We start from the raw sequence: 24,693 nt of genomic DNA, 5'->3' as shown, positions 1-24,693 counted from the left end.
GTCTCCCTCAGCTCTCTCCTCTTTCCCCCCCCCTCACCCGTCTCTCTACCCCCCCCCACCCGTCTCTCTACCCCCCCCTCACCCGTCTCTCTACCCCCCCCCTCCCCCGTCTCTCTACCCCCCCCTCACCCGTCTCTCTCTCCCCTCCCCCCCCCCCCCCCCTCTCTCTCCCCTCCAAACCGCCTTCCGCCGGAGCCATCTCCTGTTCCACTCCCCTCCCGCTGGCGTCGTCCCCTGCGCCCTGTCCCCCAGCCCAAGCACCATCTTCCACTCCCTGGCGCTGTCCACTGTTGTTCTCCCACTCCCAACCATGGCACAGTGCCCCTCCCCTCACCCCCGCATCGACTGGGGCCATCCCTTCGCCCGTCCGGGACTGTACCTCGCCCCCCGACCCAACACCCCAGCTCCATCGCCTCATGCTGTATCCCTGTTAGGGTCCCTTTTCCTTGCCCCCTCTTTTTTTTCTTACACCTCCCCACCCACCCACAACAGCCTGGTTGAACATCTTAAATTTAAACTGCAGTACATAACTTGCAGTGGGAGAGATAAGGATGAAGCTATGAGCAGAGATGGCATAATCATGATCGGTATTCCTCTGAGTTCGGAGGGATGGTCTCACTGAGGTGTTTGAAAAGATGCATTGATTGGCTGGGGTAGGCCTGCAGCCAGCTGGTTCACTCGTTTCCTGCACAGAAAGGAACCTGTTAACCCCTACCTATTTCAAGAACAGCTACAGCACGGTGTTAGATACAGCGTAAAGCTCCCTCTACACTGTCCCCATCAAACACTCCCAGGACAGGTACAGCACGGGGTTAGATACAGAGTAAAGCTCCCTCTACACTGTCCCCATCAAACACTCCCAGGACAGGTACAGCACGGGGTTAGATACAGAGTAAAGCTCCCTCTGTAGCTACACTACATAGTACATTTTTATCTAATCTTCCCTTGTACCTGTTTTTTTATTTCTTCACTATTGAAGCTCTTTTCATTGCTGCAACAGTATTTTTTGTTTTTTGGAGGTCCTCAGCGCTGGCTAACTTGAAACCTAATTTCGGAAACGGTATTCAAAGCTGCTGCACTGAAACTCTCTCTGCATCTTGTTTCAGAAGAGGATGTGGAACAGGAGGTTGAGGAGCATTCAGACAGTGAAGGCACCAAAAAGAAAAAGAAGAAATTGTTGAAAAAGCAGAAAGAAAATAAACCAACTAAACCGAGGAAGCGGAAGAAACTGGTGAGTGGCAGTGAATGTTCTGCTGTGTTTGCTGGTGACCCCTCTCCCTGCCCCAGTTAGTCATGGATGCTGATGGAACAAATCTGGATGCTCCGTTGTATGGGTCAGGATTCGGGACCATTCAGCAGCCTCCGTCCTGAGCCTGTTCGGCTATTCTGTTTCACCGTGGAAGGAATGGTGTCGATGGTCAGTGTGCCCTCCCAGAGGTACAGTGTGATGAGAATCGAGACAAAGGATGGAGACTTTGAACCCTTTGGGAGTGTTACCTTTTGCTTGTCGAAGGTGCCTCTGAAATATGGTTAGAAGCGATCATGAGGAAGTGAATTGAAACGCTGTTGAGCCTTTGTCTGGGGAAACACTATTAACCTACATAGGTAGAGATTATCTGAATAATTGTAGAATTTCCAACACAGAAACAGGCCATTTGGCCCATCTGTTCCGTGCTGGTGTTTCTGCTCCACACGAGCCTCCTCCCGCCCCCTCCTCATCAGCATATCCTTCTATTCCTTTCTCCCTCCTGTGTTTATCCAGCTTCACCCTCAAATCTATCGGTACTATTCACCTCAACAGCTCCCTGTGGGAGTGAGTTCCACATTCTCCCCACTCTCTGGGTAAAGGAGTTTCTCCTGAATTCCCCTTTGGGTTTATTAGTGACTGTCTTATACTGATGGCCCCCAGTTCTGGTTCCCCCCCACCCGCCGGACAAGTGGAAATATCTTCTCTATGTCTACCTTATCGAAACCCCCCTCAGAAGTTTAAAGACCTCTGCCTTCTCTTTAGCAAATAGTGCTCCAGTTTGCTCAGTCTTTCAAGTGTGCAGAATGTATTTCAAAGAAAGTGGAACTACATGAAAAGTGATGCAGTGTGAAGGGGAGAGAAAGTATGGACGGCTGAGCAACTAGTTTAGGAAGCCAGTGACTGTTTGACCTCTCAGAATGCCTGAAAGAAATCGTGAACCTGTCCGTGACTCCCAGATTTTTGTGGCATTGGTCGCAGTGAGTGGGAGGACGATTACAAAGAGTATGTTATTGATCAAGTGAGGGTGGTAAGTTTTACTGAGTGCAATATTTATTATACTGCAGATCAATAAGCTGTGTTATTGCTCTATAGCTGTCACCTGATAGTGCCTTTTATACAGGGAACAGTGATAAAGAAAGAACAGCTTGAATGTTTGCAAAAGATAAGTGAAATTATGCTCAGGGCTGTAAAACACTCGGAATCTGGTTAAACTGACTGAAGCTTTGTTCATTATTCATGTCACTACATTTGTGTGTTCTCACTCATGCGCACTCTTTACCCATATTACATGGGTCATCTGTTGCCTATTACTGATAAACTGGTTATATTACAGTTATTAATCCTGTCAGCTGGTAGGAGACTAGCTGCAAGTTAAAACAATATTCAGATCAATATATTTGACCACATGAACTGTGCACAGTGTGTTTCAGTGGAAGCCAGGAGTTGGCTAGAGGCTGGAGTCCCATGAGGAGAAGAAGAAGCATGGGTATGATGCTCGATATAATGTTCATTAGGCCGTGGATTGGATTCTAGCCTGTAACTCACTCCTGGCGTCCATGTCCTTAAGCTGTGTGTGTGGAGAACAATCATGCGCCGGTATTCCCAATGCTAGTGGCCAGTCATGTGACAGCTGTCCGAACGTGCACGAGGACAGGATTGGTCTTGGCTGTGATGCCGCCTTTGGTTAAATAGTTTGTAAGCACTCTATCTTTAGTGGCCTACTGAGCACCGGTTGGACCGTACTCTAGTAGAAACCAGTTCCTCCAGAGGAGGTGGTGTTGGAGAAGGGGGAGTAAGATCAGGAGATGTGGTTAGCCTAGCCTGATGGTCTTGGTATAACCTGCTTGAGGACAGCTGTTGGGCCTCGCCGAGAATGGCACTTGTTTCCCACTACCTGGTTTGGGACAGGCCTCGCACGGCCTGTGCGACTGAGTGCTACCACATTAATCTGTGACAAGATGGCCGATTGCTGAGTTTACACAGAACCACTCCAATCCCCATCTCTGTCTTTACTGTAAGACAAGCGAGCATTGTTTCTGTAGTTACTGGGTACTGAAAGCTGAGTAGGGAAGTGGCATTGATACTGGTTTTAATCCAGGCTCAGATATTTGTTGCTTGGCGTGTTAGACTGTTAGGATTAACTATGTTACCCACTGTCTTGCTTCTCAAAATAATAAGATTCAGAACCAGATAAACCAGACGTTATCAAATGTGTTTTTAAATGACCATTAGTTGCGTGGTATTGAGCTTAGAAACATGAGGGATGTTTTTACTGGGGAAAGGGATGCTTTCCAATTCAAGTGCCCAGTGTTGGCATCCAACATTTTCAAGATGGGAACAACATGGGGTTAGATACAGCGTAAAGCTCCCTCTATGCTGTCCCCATCAAACACTCCCAGGACAGGTACAGCACGGGGTTAGATACAGAGTAAAGCTCCCTCTACACTGTCCCCATCAAACACTCCCAGGACAGGTACAGCACGGGGTTAGATACAGAGTAAATTTCCATCTACACTGTCCCCATCAAACACTCCCAGGACAGGTACAGCACGGGGTTAGATACAGAGTAAATTTCCATCTACACTGTCCCCATCAAACACTCCCAGGACAGGTACAGCACGGGGTTAGATACAGAGTAAATTTCCATCTGCACTGTCCCCATGAAACACTCCCAGGACAGGTACAGCACGGGGTTAGATACAGAGTAAATTTCCATCTACACTGTCACCATTAAGCACTGGGCATCACTCCAGGTTTCTCACTATGCAGTGTCTGGCTGCAGAATGGTAATGGCCCAGTTCTCTGAGCAGGTACCCTGCCATCCTTGGCTGGATAAATTGCCTGGTGAGCATCCAGACAGCTCTTGGGTTCTTTCAATGGCTCCACATTGTGTAAATCCCACCATGTGTGAAGAGCTGCTTTCACCGGCATCTTCCCCACTCCTCTGACCAAACACCAAGCTTTCTTTCAAACACCTGGAGTTTCCGAGTGCCTTGCTTCAGTAATTCTGATCTTTCATAGCGCATGCTGCCCTATTTGTTCCTTGTAAGGAAAAGAAGGCACATGCACACAAGCAGCATTATTGCATAGTACCTACAGGAGAGGACATTTGCATGCTTTGGGTTGTTTCTGAGGTTAGGTATCCACTCTTTTACAGTCAGGATGTCTGATTATAATTCCTGCCTATGATGACTTTGTGGTGCTTTTCCGATCGGCTTGCCTGGTCGCTCCCACGTTGGTATCTCGGTTGTGGGAAGGGCAGCGATTTGCCTAGGGCCCATAGAGGTCCTTGCTGTGGTTGGAGGTGAGGTGGGAGTGGGTCTGGTTCTGCAGCAATTGTGAAAGGACTGCTGTTTTCCAGCTGCTGTTCAATGCTGCCTAGCACAGTTAACTAACTCGTGTATATGATATACCCACCAGTGCCAGGTGGAACTTGTGAAGCACCTGTGGGAATTTGCTGCACTTTGGGTGTGTTATTGGCAGCAAGTGTGAGAATATGTTTTCCTGCTTCTCTCTTTTTTTGTTCCTCTCCCCCTGTGGTCCCCTTCAAGCTTCCTGTGATCCATTTTGATCTGGAGAGGAGTGGGGCGGGGTTGAGGGGGTATTTGTCTGGGGAGCAACATTATGGTTTGGAGTCAGGGGAAGGGACAGTGGCTCACAGCATTTTAAGAGCCTAACTGCACGGGATGGGGGGAGGTAGTTCGTGCAGCAAGTGGAAATTGTCTGTCAGGCTTGATGCTTTTCCTCATCTGGGAGGTTGTTGCTGCTGCACATTGGGGAAAGGGTGGCCAGGTTCTGAGGTGTTTCTGGGCCTGTCGCAGCTTATTCTGGGGACCTGTGGCCATGTAACTGTATTTGTAATCTCCACTAGCCCTACAGCTCTGTCAGATCTCTGCACTTTGCCTGCTTTGGTGTCTGCCATATTACCATCGCTCTCCAGCATCGGCAGCCACACTTCTAGCTGCCTTGTCCCTAGGCTCTGGAATTCCCTCCCTAAATCTCTTCACCTCTGTCCCTCACTCTCTCTCTCTCTCTCTCTCTCTCTCTCCTTATAAGACTTTCCTTAAAATCTCCCTCTTTGACCAAACTACTATCTTTATCGCTCCCTCAGTAGCCTGGTGTTGGATTTAGTTTGATATGATCCTGTGCGGTTCTTTGGGGCAGTAAGTTTGTTTACTTTCTCCTGAACAGGGGGTTGGGGCCCTGATTTAATGCTTTCTTTAAAGAAAGGTGACTGAGGTGAGAGTGCTACCCACAGCAACGTCCCATCAGCTTAAAATACTGGGCATGTCCCAGCTGCCTGTCTGACTGTTGCTTTCCCTCATAGAAGGCCTGTTAATGTGCGTAGTGTGAAAATAATTAAAATAAGAATTTAAAACCACACCAACTCATCTTAGATTTTGTCTGGCTGCCTTTTAGTAGATATACATTTGGAATAAGTCATTTGTTTTTAACACGCCTTTCCCCGATTTGTGCCTCCCCTTTTTCTTTGTCTCCCCACAGGAACCGCTCACCCCCACGCAGCCCTCTCCAGCCGTGAGGGCGGGACGGTCTGGGCCACAGACCTCACGACGACCGCGGTCAGCCCCACTCCGTGACCGGCCTGCGGGAGGAGCGCCCGCGCTGGCGCGGACCAAATACGTCAGTATTTTGCTACGATCACCCACATTTTAGACGTAGAGTCGGCCCTGGTGACTGTCCCTTTCCTCCATTCTAGTGCTTCTCTACCTGGCCGAGGCTTACTTCTGTGTGTCGTTGGGTGCCTGAGAGAGAGAGAGAATGATCTTGATTTCCTTTTAAATATTTAGGGCAATTCTTGTATTTGTCGACTGTAGCGGATAGAGGCCTTTCAGCCCACCATGCTCATGCTGGCCCTTTGAAAGAGCTATCGGATTACTCTCACTCTTTCTCTTTTCTCCTAGCCTTGTAGGTTTTTTATTTTCAAGTCTATCTGATTTCTTTTTCTAATGAATCTGCTTGTGTTGAGCATGCTAAACAACAAGCAAAAAGCTCCACCTTGGCTTGATGAGCCATGCCTTGCATTTCTCCCATGCTCCCTGATGATTCCAGCCTCGATTCTTCCACTGCTCTTCTGGCTGGTCTCACATCTTCCACCCCCTGTAAACCTCTGCATTGCTGTCTGTACCCTAACTCGCACCATGTTCTGTTCACCCGTCACCCACTGTGTTCACTAACCTACATTGGCTCCTGGTCAAGCAACATATCAATTTTAAAATTCACATCCTCCTGTTTACATCCCCGCCACAATCTGAATGTAACCTCCTCCAGCCCTACCACCCTCAGATCTCTCTGTATCTGTCCAATTCTGGCCTCTTGTGCACCCCAAATTTTCACGCCTTCATAGTGCTGGCTGTGCGCACAGCGGCCCAAGCTTTAACATTTCCTGCCTAAGCCCCTCTACCTCCCATCTCATTTTTTAGAATGTGTTTTTAAAAAAAAAAACTTTTGACCAAGCTTTGGGGTCACCTGTCCTAGTAGCTCCTCATGTGACTTGCTGTCAGATTGTGTTGGATCATTGCACCCGTGAAGCTCCTTGGGATGTTTTACACTAAGGTGCTATACAAATGGAAATTGCTCTCGGGGCTGACTGTTGGATATAGCTTCTGGTGGGTCAGCTGCGCACTCCATTTAAAGTAATAATGTTATGATAGTGTGCAGTTGTCAGCAATTTGGAACAACACAACATGCGTGGGGGTTGGGGCGGAGGGGGGGCGACGTGCGCGGGGGAGCAGAGGTTGGGGCGGAAGGGACGACGGGAGGGGGGCGGAGAGGGGGTGGGGGTGGGGAGGCTGACATGTCCACACCAGTAGGTCCCGGAGGACAACATAGCCCACTAAAAGCTGATTCGAGGCATACCGTGTGTACTGAGAGCAAGAATGCAGAGAAGTTCAGTGTATGGGAGGGGAGTTTCCTTTGGTATTTTTAAATCAAAAGGCCGGCAGAGCTCTGGCATTCATCAAAGATGCCTGCTTTGTCCTGGTGGACAGAGTGCATCTCTCTGCTTCGAGCAATTGATAATACATGTAGGGGAAGGGAAGAGAGAGAAGGAGCAAGTGGGGCTGGGGTGAGGGGGAGGCAGAAACTAGGAGAGAAGAGGAAGCAGTCTCCATCTGGATTAAAGAGATGTTGTGCACAGGCCTCCGTGATCAACAATGGGGAGTGCTGCTCTCTGAGCAGTGCAGCATGGGATGGTCTGTTTCTCAGCTGCCTCTGACCAATAATCTGCACACAACCCCTTAACACGTAAGTAAGTCACTGTTTCTGCAGACATTGCTGAATTATTTAGGTGAATCCACCATGATGGAGAGGAGGCACCTTCATTGCTTGCTCTTAAATCATTGAGAGTCCCCAAATTTACCTCATACCTGCATGGCATAGCAAACCTTTGACACAGGCACCACAGCAAGGACAATGCAAATCCCAGGGAAATGGGAATGTAATTTTTCTTTGACTGTAAAGCTAACTTGTATCAAGGCTGAAGACAAATGTTAGTTGGCTAATGCTACTTTTCAAATACAAGCTTTACACCGACTGACCTCTCTAAATTTCTTCCCCTTTCTTCCAGCTGTTACCATCCTGGGGTCTTGACCCTTCATTGGGTTTCTTAATGTACAAAGTAAGATTATTGATATTCAACCTATGGAAAGGAGAATAACTAAACTTCCTTTTTATTCACCCCACCAGGTCACAGCAGGAGAGGGAGCTTTGTCTGCTTTGTTTCTTCAGGGATTTGAGCACCAAATCCAGGCTGGCTTTCTCGTTTTCTCCCTCCCCTTTTCTCGTTTTCTCCCTCCCTGATTTGAGGGACTAACCATGAATGGGACCCTGTTAAGATAGGACTGTTGTGTTTGCAGTGCTCTTTGTATCAGATTGCTGATTGTGGTTGGATAAGTGTGTTCACTACTGCATTGAAAAGGAAAGAGAAGGAACTTGCATTTCTATCACATCTTGCATAACCTCGAGGGCATTGCAAAGGGCTTTACAGTCAGTGGAGTAAGTTTTAAATATAGTTATGTGGAAACCATTAAATAATTTAAACCTGTTAGCAGATCTCCAGTGGTGCTTTTTATAATGAGGGTATTGTCAACAGAGTGTGACGGAAAAATATTTGCAGGAAGTAGGTGTGACATCGACTGGAAGTGTGTGCTGTGGCCAGGACACCCTCAGCAACAGGGTCAGGGAATCGTTTTATAACAGTGGGCGTGTTATTTACAAATTGTGACATGGAAGTTTTTACAGGAAGTAAGGATTACACTTGCAGGAAGTGCATGCCATGTGCAGGATCCGTAAAGTTACTGTTGATTATCCCTGTGGCATTGCTGACACTTGGTTGGAGTAAGTGATGAGTTTGTTACAATGGGGTTAGTTGGTTACAGCACCATCTCTAGACCAAGGTTAGGGGTAAGAGCCGGGGCCGTGGCAGCGTGAGTCGAGTGTTACCTGTAACGATGCACCTATTGAAATCAGTGTATGTTGACATGGTAGATCCATAGTTAGACTGTGCTAAGCTTTGCACCCCACCCTTCTCCTGGGCTGGGAGAAAGATTGCAAAGGCTGAATGGTCTTTAATGGTCTGATAAGTCTTTAAAGTTATGGAAGGGTTTGTAGTTTCATTTTTATTTGAGATATTCATTTCATTAATGAGACACGAGCATTGTTGATGAGGCCAGCATTCACTGCCAATCCCTAACTGCCCTTGAAAAGGTGGTGGTGAACTGCTGCCGTTCCTGTGGTGTAGGTACATCCACAGTGCTGTTAGGGGGGAAGTTCCAGGATTTTGACCCAGAAACAGTTGGGATGATTCTGTTCCTGTGAGTCTTGAGCCTTGTTCTTCTAGGAAGGTGCTGTTGAAGGATCCTTGGTGAGTTATTGTAGTGCATCTTGTAGACGGTACACACTGCTGCCACTGTGCGTTGGTGGTGGAGGGAGTGAATGTTTGTGGATGGGGTGCCAATCAAGCAGGCTTCTTGAATGTTGTTGGAGCTGCACTCATCCAGGGTTGCTAGACGCTGGGAAGATTTTTGGGGAAGTCCCATCAACATAAGACAGTCACGAATAAATCCAATGAGGAATTCAGGAGAAACATCTTTACCCAGAAGGTGGGGAGAATGCGGAACTCACTCCCACAGGGAGTGGTTGAGGTGAATAGTATAGATACATTTAATGAGAAGCAGGATAAACCCATGAAGGAGAAAACATAATTTACTAATAGGGAGAATGGAAGTAAGTTAGGAGGAAGCTTGTGTGGAGAATAAATGCTAGCATGGACCAGCTGGGCCAAATGGCCTGTTTCTGTGCTGTACACTATGCAATTTCTGAAGGTGAACAACTAGCAGCTCCCACTGAGAAATGTTAAAATCCAGCTGACCTCTGCTTCGTTCAAAACAGGAAAGTGAGGATGAAATTGCTTCTGACCTGGAAGAGCTCAAGGAGAAATCAGACAGTGGAGGCAGTGACTTCGGCAAGAAAAAGAGAAAGAAACGAAAAGAGAAGAAGGAAAAGAAAATCAAGCGACGGAAAAAGGAGCAGGGCGCTGATGAGGCGGAGGAGGAAGGTCGCAAGGTAACCTGTGTATTCCAGCTCCCTTCACTGTTGATTGGGTCATTAATACTTGCCAATCCATAGTGCCCCATTGCTCTAAGATCAGCTTGATGTCTACATCCTCTTTGGCTCAGTGTCCATTCAGCCCTTTGGCTCTATTCTGTCATTCGTGGCTGATATGATCTTAACTCTTTCGCCTTTGCTCCATTTTCCTTGATAGCCTCGCCTAACAAAAATCTATCAATCTCCTGTCTTGAAAGCTCTAATTGACCCCCAGCCTCTTTAACCTTTTGAAGGAGAGAGTTCCAGGTTTGCACTCCCCTCTGTGTGAAGTGCATCCTGACTCTAGTTCTGCCCCCTTGTTCTGGATTCCCTCACGAGCCAAAATAGTTTATCTAACGCTCTTGAATCCTTGAATTATTTTATTCAGCACCATCAGATCACTCCTTAATCTCCTACACACACAGGATTACAAGCCAAATTTCTGTAACCTACCCTAATAATTTAACCCTCTACTGGGAAGGGACTAACCTGATCTCTCTTTCAAAGAGCCAGCACAGGCAAGATGGGCCAAATGGTATCTGGCTGTAGGTCTCTGCCTGATCTGCTGAATAATGCGCTGTTCTCTCTCTCTGTCCAACAGGCTGAACCGAAGACCTCTGCCCGTCTACTGGAGGACTGGGGGCTGGAAGATGTTGACCATGTATTCACTGAGGATGACTACCGCACTTTAACTAACTACAAGGCCTTCAGCCAGTTTCTGAGGTGAGCTGGGAGGGAGCAGCCCTGTACTGCCTGGATCAAAGGGCCAGTGAAAGAAACGTGCATGTTTATGTCTCAGAAGTCACTAAACACTTCGCGTATAGCGTGCTCTGCAGTGTGGTCACAGATTTCAGGGGAGCCATTATTGCACAGCATGTTCATCGTAACCATTGCCTCCAAGACCATTATCATGAACCAGCAACAACACCTTCATCATCACTATCCCTTCTCTTGTTGCTAAATTATCTCCTCACTGAATACACCGTCATTCAGATGGTCTGCATTCATTCACCCAGGAAGTACCTGAATTCTGTCTGTCTTGCTCTTCAATAGTATCATCCAGTTGTTTCTCCAATGATTAGGGTCTTTGCTCCCCACACCAGCCCATTCCATGTATTAATCACTCTTTTTGTATGAAGAATATCTTGACAACGGTCCTAATTTTGCTTCTGGTTAGTTTGAATGTGTGGGCCCTATTTCCACAGCAGTCCACTTTTAAAACAGTGAAACGTCTTGAGGAGCTTCACAGGAGCATTATCTGACAGCCCCTTAAAGGGGATACTCGTACAGCTCATTCCAAGCGTAGGTTTTAAGAAGTCTAGAAGGAGGAGAGGAAGGTGAAGTTTAGGAAGCAAACTGAGGTCAGGGCCCAGGCAGCTGAAGGTATAACCACCAAAGGGTCCTATTTCTATCATTCCTCTAGGGGGGATCCTCTCAGTTATCCTCTTTTAAAGGCTGAAGAATTCAAATTCTTCCAGTTTGTCACCCTGACTCGGTAATCTGATGGTATGGATCATCTGGTCATTATCACATTGCTGTTTGTGAGATGTTCCTATGTGTAAAACTGGCTGCTGTTTTTCCTATATTATAACTGTGACCACACTTCAAAAGTGCTTCATTGGCTGTAAGGTGCTTTAGGATGTCCTGAGCACATGACGAGAAATAGGAGCGGAAAGTAGGCCATTCAGCCCCTGGAACCTGTTCTGCCAGCCAATAAGCAGATGTGAAAGGTGCTATGGCAGACCTCTGAATCATCTGTAGGACCAAATGTCTCCAGTCTGTCTCCATTAATGAAGGTGTACCCGTACTTGGGGTGTAATCTGACCGACATGTGATTTAGGTCTGCTTTTACTCCAAATTTGTACTGTACTATTCTGGCTAGCTGGCTCAGTACGATGTGCAAACAAATAATACAATCTTGCAGCTTAGAAGGGGGACGTTCAGCCCATCGTGTCAGTGCCACCTCTTTGAAAGAGGGATCTGCCCTTGCCCCATAGACATGTACATTTCTTTCCTTTTTTCAGGTATTTATTCAATTCCCTTTTGGAAGTTCCTGTTGAATCTGCTGCCCTTTCAGGCAGCGCATTTCAGATTATGATAATTCATTGTTTTAACAAAAACTGTCCTTATTTCCTTCCTGGTTACTTTGCTGATTCCCTTAAATTTGTGTTTAATGTGATGATGCAAGGATCACAGAATCAGAATCACAGTGCAGAAGAGGCCCTTCGGCCCATCGAGTTTGCACCGTCACATGAGAAACACTTGACCTACCTGCCTAATCCCATTTACCAGCACGTGGCCCGTAGCCTTGAATGTTATGACGTGCCAAGTGCTCATCCAGGTACTTTTTAAAGGATGTGAGGCAACCCGCCTCCACCACCCTCCCAGGCAGTGCATTCCAGACCGTCACCACCCTCTGGGTAAAAAAGTTTTTCCTCACATCCCCCCTAAACCTCCTGCCCCTCACCTTGAACTTATGCCCCCTTGTGACTGACCCTTCAACTAAGGGGAACGGCTGCTCCCTATCCACCCTGTCCATGCCCCTCATAATCTTGTACACCTCGATCAGATCGCCCCTCAGTCTTCTCTGCTCCAACGAAAACAACCCAAGTCTATCCAACCTCTCTTCATAGCTGAAATGTTTCATCCCAGGCAACATCCTGGTGAATCTCCTCTGCACCCCCTCCAGTGCAATCACATCCTTCCTAAAATGTGGCGACCAGAACTGCACACAGTACTCCAGCTGTGGCCTCACCAAGGTTCTATACAACTCCAACATGACCTCCCTACTTTTGTAATCAATGCCTCGATTGATAAAGGCAAGTGTCCCATATGCCTTTTTCACCACCCCACTAACATGCCCCTCCGCCTTCAGAGATCTAGCTCAAGCTCCTCATTGATGTATTAAAGGGGAAGCTGGATAAACACATGAGGGAGAAAATAGCATATGCTGATGGAGAGATGTGGGGAGGTTAAGGAATAAACACCAGCCTATCCCAGTAGGCTGAATGGTATTCTGTGCTGTAGATCCTGCATCATTTATATTCCTGCTGGGACTCAGTTGATAATTTTGCCCCTGAGCCACAAAGCCACGCTGCAGGGACTTGAGCACCTAGCTGGCACACTCAGTGCTGCTTTGTCTTTTGGATGAGACATTAAACCAAAGCCCTGTCTGCCCCCTCGGGTGGACTTAAAAGATCCCTTGGCTACTGGTGGAAGAAGAACAGGCAACTGCCTTAGCCAATATTCAAGCCTTGACCAACATCATGAGAAACTGATTATATGGTTGGTATGGTTGTCGTTTGTGGGATCCTGCTGTGTGCAAACTGGCAGCTTTGTTTCCTACATTACAACAGTGACTTAATTGGCTATGAAATGCTTTGGGATGCCCTGAGTTCATGGAAGGTGCTATGTAAATGCAAGTTTTTTCTTTAATTCTGTAACAGAAATTGGGTTTCTTTCGGCTATGCACTCATGTCGATGTGTTTTTAAACTCCAGGCCACTCATTGCCAAGAAGAACCCGAAGATTCCCATGTCCAAGATGATGACAATCCTTGGCGCCAAGTGGAGAGAGTTCAGTGCCAACAGCCCGTTCAAAGGGTCGGCAGCAGCAGTGGCAGCGGCTGCTGCAGCGGCAGCAGTGGCAGCTGTGGTGGAGCAGGTGTCTGCCAGTGCCTCCTCGGGGACCCTCTCTGTGCCCCCGGTGCTTCCCGTCCGCAAGGCCAAGACCAAAGAGGGCAAAGGTGAGTGCCGATGGCGTGTGCGTGCATTTACAGCCGCAACCCACGGAGCGGTTAATGCCGAAACAGCCCGAGGGAGATTAAAACTTAACAAATCGCATGAAAGACTACCCAGATGTCTTGGATGCTCCACCTAGACATGTTGTATACTGCAAGAGTCCGCTTCACTGCCTCCACCCCACTCCACCAAACAAACAAAGGATTTGTATGCTAAGTTGAACCTTGGTTGGACCACACAGTGCAGTGTGTAGTTCTGGTCACTATATTATGAAAAGATTTATAGCAGCACAGGGAGGGATGGTGCAGTGGTAGTGTCACTGGACTAGTAATTCAGAGGCCCAGGCTAATGCTCTGGGGGCACAGGTTCAAATCCCACCATGGTAACTGGTGGCATTTAAATTCAGCTTGATAAATCTGCATTTAAAAGCTAGTCTCATGTTGACCATGAAACCCTTGTTGATTGTTGTAAAAACCCATCTGATTCACTAATTGTCCTTTAGGGAAGGAAACCTGCCATCCTTGCCTGGCCTGGCCAACATGTGACTCCAAACCCATAGCAATGTGCTTTATTCTTAAATGCCCTCTGAAATGGCCTAGAAAGCCACTCAGTTCTCTCGAAGTGCTATAAAATCTAAAAGGAATGAAACCGGATGGACCACCCAGCATCGATCTAGACAGTGAAAACAACGACTGCACACTCAACCCTGCAAAGTCCTCCTTACTAACATTTGGGGGCTTGTGCCAAAATTGGGAGAGCTGTCCCACAGATTAGTCGAGCAACAGCCTGACATAGTCATACTCACGGAATCATACATTAGTTTTTAATGTATTTTCCTAATCCATCAAAGTCAACTTGCCCCTCATACCTTCATAGTTTCCTTTGTTCAGATTTAAGACCCAAGTTTCAGGATGAACTATATCACTTTCAAAGTTACTGTAAAATTCTATCATATAATGGTCACCATTTCCTAAAGGCTCCAAATTAGCCCTTTCTCATTAGATAATACTAAACCTAAAACAGCCAGAGCCCTCGTTCGTTCTTTAACATACTGCCCCAGACCTATCGTGTACATGCTCCAGGAATTTATCTCGACAGCATTAGTGCTAATTAGGTTTACCTGGTCTATATGTAAATTGATGTTGCCCATCGTTAATGTATTACCCATGTTACATACAGCTCTAATTTCCTGGTTTATACTGTGCCCAGCATTAGCGCTACAGTTTGGTGGCCTGTGAACAACTGTTTGCTGCCCCTTGTTGTTTCTTAGCTCCACAGAAACTGATTCTATATCTTGATCCTTTGATCTAAGATCTCTTGTGAATGTACTGATCTCGTCTCTTATTGACAGTGCCACCCCACCTCTTTTTTTTTCCTTTTTGCCTATCTTTCCTAATGACAAATATCCTTGAATATTCAGTTCCCGGCCTCGGTCACCCTGTAACCTTGTCTCTGTAATGGCCATTAAATCTACCTATTTACCTCTATTTGTGCCTTCAAATCATCTACCTTGTTGCAAATGATGCGTGTATTCAGATAGTGCTCAAAACGTTGTCTTTTTGACATTATTCCGCATTCTGACCCAGTTTGATGCTTGTCTTTTCTTTGTCTGCCTTTTAGCTTTGCTTACTACTTTTCTACTTCCTGTTACCAGTTTTGCTTCCCTCCAGTCTGAGCTCCCTCTCGGGTTTCCCCTACCAATCTAGTTCAAACCCTCCCCAACAGCATTAGCAAATCTCTCTGCAAGGAGGTTGGTCCCGGACCTGCTAAGGTGCAACCTGTCCACCTTGTACAGGTCTCACCTGTCCCAGAACTGGTCCGAATGCCTCAGAAACCTGATGCCCTCCCTCCTACAGCAATTCTCCAGCTGCGTGTTTAGTCAATCCTCCTATCCTTATGCTCTCTAGCACAAGGCACTACGAGTAATTCTGAGATTACTGCTTTTGAGACCCTGCTTTTTAATTTCGTTCCTAATTCCCTAAAATCTACTTTCGGGACCTCATTCCCTGCCGCTCCCCCCCCACCCCCCCGCCTTCCTTGTGTCATTGGTACCTATTTGAGCCATGACCTCTGGCTGTTCTCCTTCCCCCAGAATAATGTAATAATGTCCTGCAGTTGCTCTGTGACATCCTTGACCCTGGCATCAGGGAGGCAACATGCCATCCTTGAGTCGCGTCTACAGCTGCAGAAAAGTCTGTCTGTTCCCCTAACTCGTGACTCCCATATCACTATTGCTCTCCCATTCTTCTTTCTCCTCTGCTGTGCAGCTGAGCCACCTGTAGTGCCACAGACTTGGCACTTGCTGTACTCCCCTGAGGAACCATGGCCCTCACCAGTATCCAAAATGGAAAACTGGTTAGCGAGTGAGATTGACTCCGGGGGAGTCCTGCACTACCTGTCTGGTTCCCTTAGACTGCCTGGCAGTCACTGGCTCCCCTTCTACCTGCTCCTCCTCCACCTGCACCTCCTAATCTGCGGTGTGACCACCTCCCTAAACGTGCTATCCACGTAGTCCTCAGCTTCACGGATGCACCATATTGACTCCAGCTGGAGCTCAAGCTTCTGCAGCCGGTGGCACTTCCTGCAGATGTCTTTGCCTAGGACACATAGTGCATCTATGGCTTCCCACGTGCCACAAGATGTACATTCCACTCGGCTGAATTGCCCTGCCATACCTTAACTTTGCAAGCTATTTATTACAAGTAGAATAACTTACCAGTTACTCACCAATCAGCTTCTTCCTCTGCCGAAGTGAGAACTAAATACTAGAGGCTGAAAAAAGTCAAAACAGAAAGGAGCATCTCCTTTTCTTCACCAAACTCCCTTACTCACCTGACTCCTCGCCAAACTCCGACTCAACTAGAATGTTTGGTTTAAGTTTCGCATCTGCAAATCCTTCCCTTATAATATTGGCTACAGATGCAACAAACAAGCATTGGTGAGGGAGGAACAACCATCCTGATCAAAATGCCCATTCTTGTGATTGCAGGTCCTGGTGCGAAGAAGCGGAGCAAGAGCCCAAGGGTCCCGGATGAAAAGAAGAAAAAGAGGAAGAAAATTATTCCCTTGAAAATCAAGCTGGGTATAATGGGGTCAAAGAGGAAGAAAAGCTCTTCAGTAAGTGTGAGGCTGTCTGCATCCAGCTGCAGAGCTAGCCTACATTTTGGACTTTCGCACAAACTATCCTGCATTGCAGTAAGGAATGTGAAACTAGGATGCTAAAATTATAGCTTTATAACACTGGGGTACAGTACTGGTGGGGACAGATCTGTCACTGTAGAACACTGGGGTACAGTACTGGTGGAGACAGGTCTGTCACTGTAGAACACTGGGGTACAGTACTGGTGGGGGCGGGTCTGTCACTGTATAACACTGGGGTACAGTACTGGTGGGGACAAGTCCGTCACTGTATAACACGGTTACAGTACTGGTGGGGACAGGTCTGTCTCTGTATAACACTGGGGTACAGTACTGGTGGGGACAAGTCTCACTGTATAACACTGGGGTACAGTACTGGTGGGGACAAGTCTGTCACTGTATAACACTGGGGTACAGTACTGGTGGGGACAGGTCTGTCACTGTATAACACTGGGGTACAGTACTGGTGGGGACAAGTCTGTCACTGTATAACATTGGGGTACAGTACTGGTGGGGGCAGGTCTGTCACAGACTGGGGTACAGTACTGGTGGGGACAGGTCTGTCACTATAACACTGGGGCACAGTACTGGTGGGGACGGGTCTGTCACACAGTGGGGCACAGTACTGGTGGGGACGGGTCTGTCACACAGTGGGGCACAGTACTGGTGGGGACAGGTTTGTCACACATTGGGGTACAGTACTGGTGGGTTTTAGTTGCACTTTTCAGACTCTTGTATCTGATATTTTGCATTGCTGAGGATGCCCAATAACCATGGGCGATTAGAAGCTGCATTTTAAGTGATCTGATGTGCCTTTCAGCAAACCAGAATTTGTCCATTTATAGTTTCTGTTGCAATCTGCCTGTGTGTGATTCCAGTGGCCCTTGGATGAGGAGCCTTGTTTGTCCTTTCCGACTTTGTTGAGTCTAACCTGACCTACTAAACAAAAGAAATCTGTTGTACACATTTGTGGCCCTCCTCCAACAAAAACAGAGTCACACATGAAGCTTTGTTTTGTCATGGCTGTATAGCCACCATTTTGAAACACCTGTGTTCTTTCAGAGTGACGAGGCAGATTTGGATGGGGAGTCAGATTTTGACGATGCCAGTGTGCACAGCTCATCCATTCGATCTGACAGCTCAGTTGGGCCCTTGAAGAAAGCAAAGCTCAAGGGCAGGGTTGGCCGGAAGAAAAGGAAGAGTAAGTGTTGTGGCTAATGTGGGCCGTTCGGAGCTTTAGAGAGTGAAGTTATAAAGACTGATTGAGATTGCATGAACCTATCTTTTATTCCCTTGATTTTAAGAGTTGGAGGGGTTGACTTTATTGAGGTATTGAGAAGGTAAAATACTTCAATAGGGTAGAAAGAAACTGGGGTGGGTGGGGATGATGCTAAAACAAGGGGGCTCACACCCCACCTCCTTTTCATATTCTATCTGGTCTAAACCACCTTGCTGCCCGCCACGTTCAATATCCCCCTGGTCTAAGCCGCCCCTGGTCTAAACAGCCTCACTCCCCCCCCCCCCCCCACTTGTCTAAACAGCCTCGCTCCCCACTCTCCCTCTCCCCCCCCCCCCCTTTTAATAACCCTCCTGGTTGAAACTGCCTTGCCCCCCCCTTCAGTATCCCCCCTGGCCTAAACAGCCTCGCTCCCCATTTTCTCACCCCCCCCCCCCCCCCCCGCCCCTGCTCTTCTCCTCCTTTTAATATCCCCCCTGGTCTAAACCCCCCTCCTCGTTTGTCCTCACTCCACCCCCTTTCCCCCTTTAATATGCCCCCTGGTCTAAACCACCTCGCTCCCCAACCACCCCCCTGCCTTTAATATCCCTCCTTGTGTAAAACACCTCGCTCCCCACCCCTTTTGATATCCCCCCTGGTCTGAATGCATTGCTGCCCATCCCGTTTAAGATCCTATCTGCTCTAAACCTCCTTGCTCACCTCCAGCCCCCACTTTATATTCCGCTTTGTCTAAAGCTCTTTGATTTCCACCCCCATTATATATCCCACTTTGTGCAAACCTCCCTGCTTACCACCATCACCCCCCACCCTCCTCCCTGACCTTTTAATATCCCACCTGGTCTAAACAATCTTGCTCCCCCAGTGCACCTCCCCCCACCCCCCCCTCCCGGCCCGGGTCTGAACGTCCTTGTTCCCTACACCGTTTAATATTCCTCTTTTTCAAGTAGCTATCTAATTCCATTTTTTAAAGGAATTTACAGACTGCTTCATTAAGGGTTTGTGGCAAAAAAAATCCACCTTGCCTGGAAAGAACTATTTTCTAACTTCTTTAATTCTTGTGATTATTTTAATGAATTTAGAATACACAAATCTGCCCGTCTTCACAATTGTAACATTCATATCCTCTAACATCTCTGAGTTAGAACTCCACCTTTTCCATTGCGTTTATGTCCTTCCTGTACAGGGGTGCCCAAACTGTGCAGAGTGTTGCCCATTCCCTACCCGAAACGGGACGGCGCCTGTTCCCGAGAGCTCCCAATTCTGACCTTGGAGATCTCCAGGGCTATATCCTCCTCGGGGTAGGGGTGGAATATCCCACAAGTAATGTTAGGTTAAAACCTTAAATTATTCGCTTGACCATTGTTAACACTCTGTTCTACATTTTGCTGAACTCACCACTCTGTAAAAGCTGTAAAAGATCCCAAGGCACTATTTCAGAGAAGAGCAGTGGAAGTTCTCTGCATTGTCCCGTGGTCAATATTTATCCTTCATATGACTGAAACCGATTAAGTAGTTGTCATCACTGCTGTTTGTGGGATCTTGCCGTGCACAGATCCTGTTTCTTTCATTGCAAAAGTGACTACGCTTCAAGAAGTACTTGGTTGGTTGTAAAGCAAAGTGTGATGTCCTATGATCATGAAAGGCGCTATATAAACGCAAGCCTGTTTTTACGTTTTAATTGCTACCCTGTTCTGTTTTGCTGGTTGACTTGAACTGAATCTTAATCTGCTCGTTTCTGTAGTTGTTGGTGAGGAGGAGGTGGATGGATATGAGACTGATCACCAGGATTACTGTGAGGTCTGCCAGCAGGGAGGAGAGATCATCTTGTGTGACACCTGTCCCAGAGCTTACCACTTAGTTTGCCTGGATCCAGAGCTGGATAAAGCCCCAGAAGGAAAATGGAGCTGCCCACACTGTGTGAGTACAGCTTGTTCATAGAGTAAATCACTGCCATGCTGAACAAGACAGGATCGCAGGCACAACAAAATTAGGAAATTAATATAAAGTAAACAGCACAATTTGAAAGGGGAGTTTAAAATTGTAAATCTTTTGACGATGGTAGGACAAGTTGAGAAGGATGCCTTTTTTAAATCATATGAGATCCTTTTGGCTTTATAGTGGAATTGAGTACAAAAGCAAGCAGGCTAAAGTGTCTTTATTAAACACTGGTGTTTTGTGGCCAATTCTAGGCACTGTACTTTAGACGTGAATATTTTGGAGAAGGGACAGAGGAGATTTGCCAGAATATCGGGGGCTGAGGGACTTCAGTGACATGGAGAAACTTGAGATTGATCTGTGGAGCAGAGAAGGTTAAGAGCAGATTTAATAGAGGTGCTCAAAATCATGTGAGGTTTTTTTAATTCATTTATGGGATGTGGGCGTCGCTGGCTAGGCCAGCATTTATTGCCTGTCCCTAATTGCCCTTGAGAAGGTGGTGGTGAGCTGCTGCCTTGAACCACTGCAGTCCCTGTGGTGTAGGTACACCCACAGTGCTGTTAGGGAGGGAGTTCCAGGATTTTGACCCAGTGACAGTGAATGTATTTCCAAGTCAGGATAGCGAGTGGCTTGGAGGAGAACTTTGAGGTGGTGATGTTCCTTTGTGTCTGCTGTCGTTGTCCTTCTAGATGGTAGTGGTTGTGGGTTTGGAAGCTGCTGTCTAAGGAGCCTTGGTGAGTTCCTGCAGCGCATCTTGTACACACTGCTGCCACAGGAAGGAGTGAATGTTTGTGGATGGGGTGCCAATCAAGCGGGGCTGCTTTGTCCTGGATGGTATCGAGCTTCTTGAGTGTTGCTGGAGCTGCACTCATCCAGGCAAGTGGAGAATATTCCATCACACTCCTGACTTGTGTCTTGTAGATGGTGGACAGGCTTTGGGTAGTCTAGCCTTTGACCTGCCCTTGTAGCTTCAGTATTTACGTGGCTAGTCCAGTTCAGTTTCTGGTCAATGGTAGCCCCCAGGATGTTGATAGTGGGGGGATTAGCCCCCAGGATGTTGATAGTGGGGGATTCAGCGATTGTACTGTTACTGAACGTCAAGGATCAATGGTTAGATTCCCTCTTGTTGGAGTTTGTCGTTGTGTGGCACGAATGTTAATTGCCACTTGTCAACCCAAGCCTGGGTATTGTCCAGGTTTTGTTGCATTTGGACACGGACTGCTTCAGTATCTGAGGATTTGTGAGTGGTGCTGAACATTGTGCTATCATCAGCGATCATCCCCAGTGATGGAAGGAAGGTTATTGATGAAGCAGCTGAAGATGGTTGAGCCGAGGACACTACCCTGAGGAACTCCTGCAGTGATGTCTGTTATAATGTGGCAGGTGATTTGTGCCAGGCTGACCAAATCCGCAAGGGAAACTTGGCCACGCTATCACAACTGTTTTCAATTTGTATTTATTACGAGAAGATTTGTGCACTGATTTCAGAAGTAATGAGTCCACTAACACCTTTAGAGATTTTAAAAACTAAGTTAAAACATTTATTAACAAAAAAGATTTCAAGCACATACATATGATTGCAGTTACTTAATGCTATATCAAATCCCAAAATCTCTAATGAATCTGTCTCCCAACTACATGCCCCCTTTAAGGCAACAATCCAATATAGATTTTAAATTTAGATTGGCACGCAAGCAAGTTTACCCCAACACGCACTTGACAGTGAAATTCCAAAGGCTTTCCTCCAAAAACCAAAAACCTTCTTTTGGTTACTCTACACAGCAGACGTCTGCAAAAGTGGCTGGAGGCTTCCTCAAGGCTGTTTTACATGGTCCTTTTCCATCTTGCATGACCCCACAAAATAACCTTTATATATTTTTCTCTCTTTAATCTGTAAATTCCATTGTTCTGTATGTCCTTGGAAATTTACTTTTCCCATAATAGAATCTTTCATGTTGCCAATATGGTCAGTAATTTTGGGAAAAATAAACCTACTGCTTTGCCTTTCTTATCTTGTTAGCTGTAAACATCCTATCATCCCTTTGAAACCTAAAGAACCCCTTCACTTACCTCTAAAATGCAAATTTTCTTCACACCCTACACGCTGCCCTTAACCACGTTTACACATTAGCATTTCAATGCCTTTTACCCCTAACGTCTTTTGATAATTTCAAGTTTGCAGTCTATTGGACTCTAATTCAATTAAATCTCACAGTCAGAAGCATCTACACTCGCACCCATAAACCTACTTTACAATCGACCACAATAATATAATGAAAAAATGTTAGTTTCATGACATGTCCTAGAGCTGAGATGACTGACCTCCAAACACCACAACCATCTTCCTTTGTGCTAGGTATGACTCCAACCAGCAGAGAGTTTTCCCCCTGATTCCCATTGACTCCCAGTTTTGCTAGGGCTCTTTGATGCCACATTCGGTTAAATGCTGCCTTGATGTCAAGGGCAGTCACTCTACCCCTCACCTCTGGAGTTCAGCTCTTTTGTCCAGGATAGACTAAATAAGGAGAAACTGCTTCCAGAGGCAGGAGGGTTGGTAACCAGAGGGAGATGGATTGAAGAGAATTGGCAGAAGAGCCAGAGGGGGAGATGAGGTTTTTACCCAACAACACAAGTTGTTGTGATCTGGAAGGCACTGTCTGAAAGGGCAATGGAAGCAGATTCAATAGGATCTTTCAAAGGGGGAATTGGAGAAATATTTGGAGGGGATAGATTTGCTGGGCTATGGGGAAGGGGATTAATTGGAGAGCTCTTTTTCAAAGTGTCAGCACAGGTACAGTGGGGCAAATGAGTCCCTTGTGTGCTGTACGATTCCGTTATAACATTAGCTTGGTTTGTTTTTGTGTGAAATAGTCTGTGACTCCGATTGTGGATGTTAAATGGTGTTGGAACCTGCTTGGAACTAGCTGTTGACTGTGTTTCCACTGAGCTGAGTGGTTAATGAGCTCCTCCTGGTGGCTCCGATCAGGAATACTTGCTGCTGTGTGATAGATGAACTGCTCTGAACCTCGTGTGGCAGTGCGTGTTACAGTTGACCTCCATTCCATTAGACTGTCAAATGGGGTGGGTGGGGGAGAAAATCAGCTAAGGTTCCTCTTCCCTGATTGGTAGCTTGCCTGTGCTAAGCGGGTCTGTAGTGGATGCTGGCTGATACCCAGCTGATGCCCTCCACAGCTCCCCCAACTGACATTAAAAAGAGAGTGAATATTGATTGTGCTGTGTCAGCCGGTGAATTGGAGTCTTGGGTGGGATTTGTGGTGACTCATGATTGGAAATCGCCTCCAAGAGACAGGCTGATCATTCCAGCCGTGCAGTGGGAGATAGTTACATCTAAACTCTCCCAGCCATTTACTTACCTTACTGCAGTCTCCTTGTGATTGGGGGAAATTCTCCAATCCTCTCCCTCCTTGCTGGCGCCTGATACGCAGCCATTTAAAAGTGATCCCCCGCTCGCCCCACCTGCTCCATCATGCGTGTTACATAGAAGGTATACATCCAAAAAAGTGGAAGGAAAAACTTGGTATATTAACATATCCTGCTCTTTGTGTTCCTTTAGGAGAAAGAAGGTATTCAATGGGAGGCAAAGGACGAGGAGGAAGAGGAGGAGGATGAAGAAGAAGAGGTGGAGTTGGGAGGCGAGCGGGAGGAAGAGGATGATCACATGGAGTATTGCAGAGTCTGTAAAGATGGTGGGGAGCTGCTATGCTGTGATACCTGTCCGTCCTCCTACCATATTCACTGCCTCAATCCACCACTTCCAGAAATCCCCAATGGCGAGTGGCTGTGCCCCCGCTGTACAGTGAGTCCCTTCCTCATCCAGTGCAACCTTTACTTCGGGGGATGGGAGGGATGGTTACAGTCTTTATTTACTAATCATTCATGGGATATGAGCATCATTGACAGGGCCCATTCCTTGAGACGGTGCTGGTGAACCTTATTGAGCTGCTGCAGTCCTATTTAATGAAAAAATGCCCATGGTGCTGCTGGCTGGGGCGTTCCAGGATTTTGACCTGGTGGTGATGAAGGAATGGTATTAGATCTACAAGTTGTGATGGTGTGTGGCTTGGAGCTAGTTTCAGAGCGATGGTGTTCCCGTGCATTCTGTACATTCTCCTGGTGGTGCTTGGATTTGCCAGCCTGACTCCTGACTAGCACTAAAGATGTGGATAAAATTCATCCCCCTCCCCCACCCTCTCCAGTGAGCTTATCCAGTAATTACTTGAGCCTTTCAGGCAGGTTCTGTGTTGAGTGAACTAATGTCAACCTGGTACCAGTATGGGGGCTGACTGCTGATTACATGGCCCTCTTTGCCCAGGGTAGGGCATTTACAGAATTCCGTTGGAACCAGGATTCCTGATGACCGCCCAGTGACCAGCCTCCCCTGCCACCTCACCCCACCACCACCACCACTGCTGGCTGGTAAAGTGGATGTTGGTTAGTTGTGGACTGTATCTAGCTCGGCTGTTTTCCCTCAGTCAGTTGTACGAGGCAGCGAAGTAGCCAGAGGAGGCTCACTGATCCATTTACCCCTGCAGGAGAGGAGGCCAGGAAATTGGAAGCATTTATATCGCCACTGAATCTCCCCTCCATTTATGGTGTGTCCCACCAGATGTCCTGGCCAATATTTATCCCTCAAACATCATCACTGAAATAGATTATCTGGTCGTTGCTATTTGTGGGATCTTACTGTGCAGGATACCACCATGATACCACTTCAAAAGTCTTTCATTCACTCTGACGTTTTTTAAGATGTCCTATAGTGGTTAAAGGCAC

General features: G+C 47.0%; 1 protein-coding gene across 1 annotated transcript in view; it reads left to right on the top strand.

Moving 5' to 3' along the window:
• The first annotated feature begins 580 nt into the window (after positions 1-580).
• Positions 581-24,693, top strand: part of LOC144671722 (chromodomain-helicase-DNA-binding protein 3-like) — a 100,334-nt gene continuing 76,221 nt past the window's right edge. The window contains exons 1-9 of the mRNA XM_078533734.1: positions 581-587; positions 1,107-1,231; positions 9,659-9,832; positions 10,455-10,576; positions 13,353-13,597; positions 16,582-16,709; positions 17,793-17,931; positions 19,709-19,884; positions 23,477-23,719. Of these exons, the coding sequence (XP_078389860.1) occupies positions 581-587; positions 1,107-1,231; positions 9,659-9,832; positions 10,455-10,576; positions 13,353-13,597; positions 16,582-16,709; positions 17,793-17,931; positions 19,709-19,884; positions 23,477-23,719 (1,359 nt within the window). The remainder of the gene's footprint in view (positions 588-1,106; positions 1,232-9,658; positions 9,833-10,454; positions 10,577-13,352; positions 13,598-16,581; positions 16,710-17,792; positions 17,932-19,708; positions 19,885-23,476; positions 23,720-24,693) is intronic.

The sequence above is a fragment of the Cetorhinus maximus genome, chromosome 34 (genome assembly GCF_964194155.1).
Source record: "Cetorhinus maximus chromosome 34, sCetMax3.hap1.1, whole genome shotgun sequence".
Taxonomy (NCBI): Eukaryota; Metazoa; Chordata; class Chondrichthyes; order Lamniformes; family Cetorhinidae; genus Cetorhinus; species Cetorhinus maximus.
The sequence above is the reverse complement of the archived record's forward strand: the minus strand, read 5'-3'. Positions and strand labels throughout refer to the sequence as shown.